The sequence below is a fragment of the Belonocnema kinseyi genome, chromosome 7 (assembly GCF_010883055.1).
Source record: "Belonocnema kinseyi isolate 2016_QV_RU_SX_M_011 chromosome 7, B_treatae_v1, whole genome shotgun sequence".
NCBI classification, from domain to species: domain Eukaryota; kingdom Metazoa; phylum Arthropoda; class Insecta; order Hymenoptera; family Cynipidae; genus Belonocnema; species Belonocnema kinseyi.
The window spans coordinates 95,489,082-95,499,185 of NC_046663.1; the positions used below are offsets into that span (position 1 = coordinate 95,489,082).

General features: G+C 29.4%; 1 protein-coding gene across 1 annotated transcript in view; it reads left to right on the forward strand.

The window, feature by feature from the left end:
* The window catches only part of LOC117176567, an 80,220-nt gene extending 75,570 nt beyond the window's left edge, over nt 1-4,650 (forward strand). Inside the window, exon 17 of the mRNA XM_033366821.1 lies at nt 2,800-4,650. Coding sequence (XP_033222712.1) covers nt 2,800-3,039 — 240 coding nt within the window. The 3' untranslated portion in view covers nt 3,040-4,650. The remainder of the gene's footprint in view (nt 1-2,799) is intronic.
* Nucleotides 4,651-10,104: the final 5,454 nt, after the last annotated feature.

The following is a 10,104-nucleotide window of genomic DNA, read 5'->3' on the forward strand; positions in this document are numbered from 1 at the left end:
AGTGGGGAGAGCCGCCATCTTACTATGTGCCATTTGATTATGCGCACGAGCATTTTTGCCGGCAAACTGTGCATGAAAATATAAACATGTGGGCGCTGCCATGTTTGTCGCGAGACATCAAAAGGTGACGGACCTCCCCCCTCATTGCATCACCCCCGCAATGGCATGTCTAGTCCCTTGTTTCCTATGTCCATGGGGATAAATAAACAAGAAGCACTACGAATTGTGGGTCTGGTCCTAAATTTATATAATTATGAAAAAGTTTATTGTGTGCAAATAATTTTTTTTGCTTTTTCATAATTATCAAAATTTAGAAACAGACCCACCTTTTTTAGTGTTCCTTATTTATTATCCCAAATTTTCAACTCAACGTGGAGCTTTCTGTGAAAATAAGTTGGGAAATAAAAAAAGTGGAGGTAAGATAGGGTAAGATAGGGTCTGGTCACGTGACCCACTCGTCACATGGCCTTAAAGACCAACATTGTCATTTCTTTATATTTATTATACTTCACGGTTGTTTATAGTTACTCTTAAAGACATTTCTTTACTTTCACTTGTTTTTTTCTTCATTTTCACTGGGATTTTTTTATATGCTTGACTTATCCCTGTTCAACCAAATTTCCCAACTTCTCCATGATTTCCAGGTTTTGGCTGACCTGCAACTCCCTAAACAACTTATAAAATTGTAAGTTTTTGTACAAAAATTTAAAAAGTTCGAATACTAGCCTGTAAATATTTTTGGCTGTGGACAATTAAAAATTGGCCAGGGAAAAATCTGGGAAAGGTCAGGGAATTTTGAAAATTAAGTTCTAAAATCAGCCTCATCAGAACAAAAAAACTACAATTTTAAGTTATTTACATTTCAACGTTTTAAAGTATATAAATTGAGTGTAATTTAATTTAAACTTTCATTTGAATTTCAAAAAAATGTTTTATTGTAGTTTAAACAATTTTTTAATTAAATAATTTTAGATGGAATCATTTTAAAAAGTTTGGTTGCAATTTCAAATCTTTCCAAATAATTGCACAATTTAAAAATGAACGCCTGAATAGTTGAATAATTTTAAGTTAAAAGTATAAAAAATTAAATTAAACTCTCAAAGATTAAACTTTTTTTAAAATGAAAATATTAATAGTGGAACAATTCCAAATTTAGAACATTCGAAATAGAATAATTTCAAATTCAAACAATTAAAGTGGCAAAATAATTGCACTTTCATATATTTCAAAATTGTAAAATCTCAAATTAAAATCCGCACGTATAGAAAGATCAGTACTTAGTGCAAAGAAAAACATCAAAATTTATCTTCAATTTTTCAGGCTGAGAATTTTCCCCTTTTTACTTCATCGTCAGATAACTTCACTTCGTTGAATGCTGAGGGGGGAAACAATGTACCAAATGCATGGGACAAAACTTTATTTTTGTGTTATCTTCCTAATGAATAATGATTACTATCATTTTAATATGTGATTGAATAGTTCTTAACAAATAAAAACTATTTTTTCAAATACACTTATATAGAAAAAATTAGTTTTTACGAAGATATTAGCAAAATAGGGCCAAAATGGATCGAATCGCATGCATTTGGTCCATTGTTTTCCCCTCAACAATCAAAGAAGTTAAGTTAGCTTGCAGTAAAAATACCTAATTAAAGGAGTATGTAATAAAAATATTGAATAGAGAAACAGTTATATTTCGAATTTTGTAACATTAAATAATTAATTATTGATTTTGAATTTTTTATTATATTTGTATATTTTGAGTATTATACTTTTTAAATTTATAAACTTGAATAATTTCAGTACTAAGCATTTAAAACTGAAAGGTAATTTGAAACATATTTAATCAAACTAACATCAAATTTGTACGATTTAAAATTGGTTTTGATTATAAAGAAGGAGCTTAAAATAAAAAAATAATAATTTAATATTGGAGAATATTCGAAATTTAACTATTTGAGATTTCTGGTACATATTTGATACATTCAAATTGTAAGTCACAAAATTGCGCCATATTAAATTTAAGGCAGTCAAAATTAAATAGAATTCTAAAACAGCATTCAAAGTAAGAAAAAAATTAGGTACCTGCACAGAGAGACATTTTAAGAGACTCATTCACAGAAGCGCGTGATTTTAGAGCTGCAATTTTTACGTGATTTAAAGTCTCGGAATCTGCGATCTAAAAGTATAGAATTCGAGATCTGAGAACGAAGGGGCGTGGCCTAATGCCTGAAACTTCGAGACCTATGCTTTAAAAGCAAGGCTTCCGAGATATTAGTTCTCGCGCCAAAGCGTAATAAAATCAAGGAGTTTTGCCGTGAATTAATCTCCTGAAATTTCTCTCCGTGTGCTTAAATAAATAAAAATTTCAATTGTGAAATTTCTAAAGTTAAAAATTGAATCATTTAAAATTTGAAACCTTAAGCATGAAACTATTTCTGAAGTATGTATTCAAAATTGAGTAATTTTTAATTTGAAAACTGTCGAAATTGAAAAATTCACATTCAATGCGAAAAAAATTGTTTTAATATTAGATGCTTTGAATCGTGGAATTTAAAATAGGAATTGCATATTTTAAAGTTCGAAAATTAATAATTTCATCTTATATTAAGGATTCCACTACTAAACATGCAAAAAATTTCATAATTCGCTGCCTTTTTAAGTTTTTATAATTTATTCTTCTTTTGTGTCCGACAATTTTCCATTTCTCACTCCTTGTTCAATTTAATAATTCCACTATACGTTCGAAATACTTTTACTTCTGGATATTTTACTTCAATCGTTTATTTATTTTTGCAGAAACACACGGAAGTTCCAGCAACGCCTTTGCACACAGGGCGAGTCCTAAGAGAAGGTGAAGAACTTTGGCCCGAAGTTCAAGAAGAAATGACTCGTTCCCTGGCCACAATGCGAGTCGATTACGACACAGCAAATTTAAAGCAACTAGACCACACCAACAATCCTCTTCTAATCAAACGTAGACGAGCGAAACAATCAACGGCAGTTCCACAAGCTGCCAATGCAACTCCAGCTTCCTAGGAGGAGGCTGACAGCTCGGGGGACAGTCATAAATGGATCCTCTTTTTACGAAGATGTATCAAATGCAGCATCTTTATTCTACGAATCGTATTTTGAAGCTTGTCGGTTGAAAGATAAACTGCCCAGTAAAGCTTTAGGTACACGAGATATGTATAAATGAGATTATATTTTTCGAGTCGATGCCTGCACGAACACTGCGCTGTGGTTTTTTGGACACGTCTAGACAGTTCGTTTCGTATTTTAATGGAGTGTCGTCATCGTTTTGATTCGACTTAGAGAGTGATTTCAATGTATTGTGAAGTAGTGGCCACTTTTTCCAAATTATGAGCCGTTTGAAATTTTAATGAGCTTTTTATTTGCATCTGTTTTGTCCTAAGGTAATTTGTCATTTATTTCAGTTAACGTTTTCGTTTTCATTCGAGTCCTATAAGAACACTTTAAAATCTTGACAGTTGAGAAAGTCTTGGTTTTATTTTAATTTTCCAGATTACAAAAGAGAAGGTTGGAATTGCATTTTAAGAGAAGATCAATTTTGCATTAATTTGTATTCTGCCCTACGATTTTGGATATCAGGTGCCTAACTGAATGAACTCCAGTTTATTCAGCGACATGTTAAACGAAGGCACAGAAAATAAACTTTGTATAACTTATAAAAAATGTTAACACCGAAGTAGTGATCGTTACTACATTAATATCAAGGAGAATTGTAATATCTGGAAATTGTGTTCACTATGGAAAACCCGGGGAATGACCGCGAATTTTATTTTAATTTGAACCGAGAAAATAAAAAATTGACCGACAGAAAACAGAGAAATGACTGGGAATTTAAGGTCATCCAGCGGGTAGATAATCTGCATTCGCTTCAGAATGCTGAAAATGGGAATAAGCATAATATGAGTTTTTACATTACACGTTAGCAAGGTCCATTATAATCTGCTCAAAATTTCATGTTGAGTCCAATTATACCTAGGAGATAAATAAACTATCTATAGTACAATAATAAAGTAATGGAGAATTTGGGACGTGCTTATTCAGTAAGCAGTTATTAATTTGTTACTTGTCAATAAATTGTCAATCTTCTTAAAGTAGGCGTAAGAAAATACAGCTTTGAGTCGATACATATATGGGATAGAAATGTCTTAATTTTGATAGATTTTAGGACCTGCATCACAACATGGTAATGGTACTGTTTTCTTTAAGATTAGAATATAATATGACTGAAGTCGAAAGCTGAATTGAAACCAGAGATTTACAAGAGGTTAAAAAGCAATTGTTTATCTCAAAAATATAAAAACTAAAATGCTTTCAAATTTGAATTCAAGTTTACAGAAGTTAATTGAAGTGTCCAGACATTATTTTATAGAAAAGGTATAGACAACCGCACACTTCTTAAACTGTGCGTAATATTTTCAGATTTAACCGTCCAAATATTTTAATGTGATAACATTTTCCTTTATGTTTTCATGCAAAAAGATTTTAGTCATGCTGTAACCGATTAATCATTATAGTAGAGGAGAGTACCCAAATATGAGACGCCAACTCTGTTTGGCGTGATTGTCGGAATTCTATGTACTGAATTTAAAAGTAATATCGGTCATTTTAAAGGAAATTTAGTTTGTCATAAGAAGCTCAAATAAAAAATTTTATTAAAAATTTTTTTATGCTGAAAATACAAAAAATGTAAAAAAAAGCTTTTTTTTGTAACCAATTTCCCCCGCGCAGCCACAGTGTTATAAAAACCACAGGTATCTCATATTATGAGAACCATACCGTGCAACTACGCACTTACTATGTCTGACCTGTACAATGAAAAACTTCAACACTATCGATATTTTCCTACTTAGTTATTCAATCTTAGTTATTCACTCCAGACAAACTTTACTGCTAAATACAAATTTAATGAATAATAAATAGGGTTTAAAGAATTCCCTTCCAAGAACTCGACCACCATCGATTTCACAAAAAGTTCGCCTATAATCTTTAGAAGCCCAATGAAAAATGGCCTATACTACAAAATTACTTTTTCTTCAAGGGCTACAAGTTAGTGATAGAACCAACAGAGTGAGTCTCTTAGTTTAGCTGATACCCGTTTTCTCAAATTACGAGAATATCTGATATTCGAGTACTCTCCTCTAATTATTTGCATATAGCATATGCATCACAAGGTTAGAAAAATATAAATAACTAAAAATGCGTCGGAACACTGGTACAAATATAAAATATTTATTGAGAAAAGATGAAGACAGTAACAGAGAAATCTGTAAAAATGGGATGGATTTTTAATAAAAGATTAGGTTTATTGCTATTTTCTGCAATTTTAACATGTATTTTGATCGGCTGCAGCAATTTAGAGTTTCTAGTGCGTTGTACTTGATATATTTTCTAAAGAAAGAGATACTTATTGCACAAATAGATTATAAGATGAGCAATATAATGTTTATTTCGAAAATCATAATAATTATTCAGATTTGAAGGTTCGCAATGCATTTAAGAATATGTAGTTTACAACAAATACGATATACACGTTTTATAATTTATGTCAAGCAGCTGTAACGATTGCGTATTAACGGCCCCTAGGCCCCTTTGACGAGAAACGCTTACTCAATTTCAATGACAAGTGACTTGTAATTATTCAAATAATCGTGGTGCGACTTTTTAATGCCGTTTCGTGGAATAAGATATTTACACTGAAAGTTCACGCTTACTCATTACCAAGGTTCATTAACCTTGAAGCAAAGTGCAGATTGTTTATTCTAATTTGCAATAATTGAACAAATATACTACTGCGGTTATGACAGGTATGAACAAATGGTACTTTAGAAACAGACAAATGAAATTAAAGCGAAATTTTAATGTTTTAATTTTTAGAAATAGATTATTTTAGATCATTAAGATAGAATTTTATTCGGAAACGTATTATTGTGGCGCGTATCTTAGAATAAACACAGACTATTTGTTAGCTTTTATTTTATGTGCGCGTAATTTTAATTTTAAATATTAACGCACCATTTGAGTGGTCAATTCTTTACTGAGTGATAAAAAAGGCGAACAAATAAACGCATGCATTATACTTGCGTGTATAATTTTAATATCAATGTAATTATAAAAGGCGACTGAAATAAAATTTAGAAATATAATTTTAGCGAGAAGATTAATTATTCTTTCCCTTCACAGTAATTTAAGTTGGGAAAATTGAGTGGGAACTCGTTTGTTAATTTTTTAAAGAGGAATAATTATGAATTACAAAATTTCATTGTTCAATCAAATTGCAAAATAATTCCTTAATTTTAAATGCTTTAAATCTGAAGTTGTTCAATTATTCTTAATAATAATTTTAGTATCAGTAACCTCAAAATTGAAATTGCTTATTTTTATACATTATAATCTGATGTTTATGAATTGAAAATATTCATTTTGTGAATTGAAGCTTTAATCATATTTACAATATTTAACATTTTTATCATTTTCGACTTGAAATTGTTTTATTCTGAATACTTCAAAAAAAAATATCAGTTTTTAACTTTTCACATGAGTATTTGTTTCGGTCTAATGGTTAAAATTTCTCATGACTCATTTTTGAAGTTTTCAATTTTTAATTAAATAATTTTGTATTCGAAATTGAAAGAGTCTACAATTGCAGTTATAAATTAAAAGCGTTTAAAATTGAATAACTTGGAATTGAAGGCGATAAAAATTCTATAATATATGTTGAGAATATCTATCACATTTAATGTGTTTGATTTTGAATTTATATCAATCAAATTTTTTGTAGCAGGCACATTTGATAATTAACAATAAGTTTAATGGTTATGATATCTTTTTTTATAAATTTTTAGTTTTCCCAATTAAAATATATCAATTTACTATAATTATTTAATTTAAAATTGTTCCATTTATAATTTGTCAGTTATAATAGCTCGTAATTAAAATTAAAATTCATATCGAACATTCTTCGACTCCCTAATTTTAGAACCAATTATATACCTAAACTGAACAATTTATTTTATGATAGATATATGCCTATAATTAATTGGCTGGAAAAACTATGTATATTGTTTGAAAGTTCAAATTTTCTTCCGTCCCTTTTTTTTGGAAAAAGCCTTGAATGAAAATTTTGATGTAGTGTGTAAATAACATAAGCAGGACTGTGACTCACTTCAGAGATAAAAAATAGTGTATACAATATATACATCTTCTATAAAATCGCGTAAAATCCCGTAACATATCTTGAAATCTGTAATATCTTTCAAAATCCCGTCAAACATGAGGAAATCCATTAATTTCTCTGAAATCGCGCAAAACACCATACAATCTGAGAAAGCCTCTTGAAATCCAATAAAATATTTGATATTTTCTGAAATTCCTTTATCTCATTATTTCTTATAGAATCTTTTACTTCTGTTTGAAATCCTATGAGACCCTTAAATATTGTAAAATTCCTTGAAATCACTTGAAATTTTGTAAATAGGTACCATAAACACTCCTTACAATCTTTAAAATCTTACGAAATCATTAAGATTCAATAGAAATATTTACATCTCATCAAATTCCTAGGACTCTTTTAAAATATATTGTATTATTTAAAATCCCTTAAATATTGTAAAATCGCTAGAAATCTTTTGAAATCCAATATAGCGTCTTGAAATTTGTAATTTTTTAAATACAGTACCAATAGAGACGTGGGTCCGAGGCCTGTATAAATAAAAAATAAAAAGAAGTTATCCTACAGCATGTGGTATTCTCAAGCGATTACCTATCCAAGTACGAACCGCCCTGAAAATGCTTAGCTTGGAGAAGAATGCAATACTTTTCGAGTTTGTCCCCTTCCTCACTGACCCTTCCACATTTTCCACTTTTTTTTGAAAATTGTTACAAAGAGATAAACCAATAAGGCAATATGTAAAATCAAAATGGTTGATTACATTTTTTATTAATTGTTCAAATAACTTTCTACTGCTTAAAAGTAACCTTTGACTGGAATAAGGTAGGGAAAAGTAGTTTTTTTGCAAATTCTTCAACGAATTTCAAAGAATTCTAGTACATATTTTATTTCGACCACTAATATATAATTTTATAAACACTTACTACTTGTTTAAACAATTTTTTTCAACAAAATATTCAAAATTTACCATTTAACCAAGTAGCATGAACTAATTAATTTAAATCGAAATTCAAAACGATCAATTTACTTTATTTTTAATTGTTTGAATAATTTTTCATTATTGCAATGTAACTTTTGACTGAAACTAAAGCAGAAAAGTGTATGTGGTCGTTAATTTTTCAACAAATTTCATTAGCTTCTTTTATCTTGACATTTTAAATTAGTTATTATTGAAATTTTCGCATTCCAGTCTCATATTCGTCAAAATGGGTGTTTTCTTATGTATTTTCAGTGAAAAAATTGAGGGGGTGGACGGAACCCCTAAACGTGTTCTGGTCGAAAAAGAAAATAAGGAAAGCGTAGCCTCATTGTAACTGTTAAATTCAATTTCAAAAACTTGAAATGTTTGGAATTTTACTAATATTTAAACACAATGGAAAACATCGAACTGCCTAAAAAACAAATTGGAAGTTCAGAAAAGTATTTTAAATAATTAACATATTGTACAGATTGTACTGAATTCTTTAAATCTAAATATTTACCTCATTATTATTAAAATATTGATTAATGTTTTAAGATTGCGAAAAAAACGCTCTCTAACTCCGCTGGGATATGATCCCAGGTCCTTCAGATTGCCGGTCTGATGCATGGTTAGAGCGGTTAGAGCATCAGACCGACAATCTGAAGGACCTGGGCTCATATCCCAGCGGAGCTAGAGAGCGTTTTTTTCGCAATCTTGACAAACTAATTAATATTTTAATAATATTGATGATGACCAACTAGACAAACAAAATTAACATCTTAAACTATTAATTAATTTCCCTGGTCCAAAGCTTACATCAATAATAAAATAAAATTTTATTATTTTGTTCAAAATTCAACAATTTTGTTAAAAACGAAAAAGTGTAGTTGAAATATCAGCTGCTACATTTTTTGTTGAAAACTCAACTAGTGAAACTACTTTGTTAACCATTTTTTTCAAGATTCATAATTTTAATTCAAAAACCTTTTCCTTTGTTGAAACTATGTTTTTAATTGGTTGAAAATTAAGTTTTTAACTAACAAATTTAATTATTCTATTTCTAGTTAAGAATTTATCTTTTATAGCTGAGCATTGATATATTTTGTAAAAAAATAATTTCTTTCGTTAAAATTTTAACCATTTTGTTGATTTTTTAAAATTAAGTAATTAACAGAAAATATTACACGAAATGTGATTATTTCATTTTTGGTGGAAAATTTATCTTTTTTAATTGAAACTTCATGTATTTTATTGAAAATCCGTCTTTTTTGGTAGAAAAAAATCCTTTATGATTAAAAATTCATCTTTTTAGTCTTAATTCCAAATGTTTGCTTCAAAATTCATTTTTTAATGATGATTCATCATTAAAGTTAAAAAATCTTTTTTTTTATGAAGCTATTTTTTTAATTAAAAATTTAACTTCTCTGTGCTTGTTTGAAATTGTCTTCTTTAGTTAAAAATTCAACTAATTTCTTTATTTAAAAACTTAATCTAAAAGAAAAATTATAACTGTCAGGAAAAATGGAAAATTAATCAGGGAATAGTCAAGGAAAGTTAGGGAATTTTGAAATTGGCCCTTTTAAATAACGCGCCTTAAGACAAATTGTATTAAGGGTAGGGAAAATTAGAGGTTGAAGGGGATGAGAAGTGGGATTACGACCTGAATCAAAATGAGCAAAGATATTATAAACGTTGATGCGGTACGGGACGTCGGAGTGGGGAATTATATATATAGGCAAAGATATTATAAACCTTTGAAATGAGCCATTATTCCAAACGATATTCGAAACTTTTTATCTTTTGGATTCATCCAAATGTTATAATTATGTTTAACTAGAGACAAATATATTATAAACGTAGATGCGGTACGGGGCGTCGGAGTGGGGAATTATATATATAGGACATCACATTTTCTGCCCTATCGAGGTGCTGCCCTCATCGT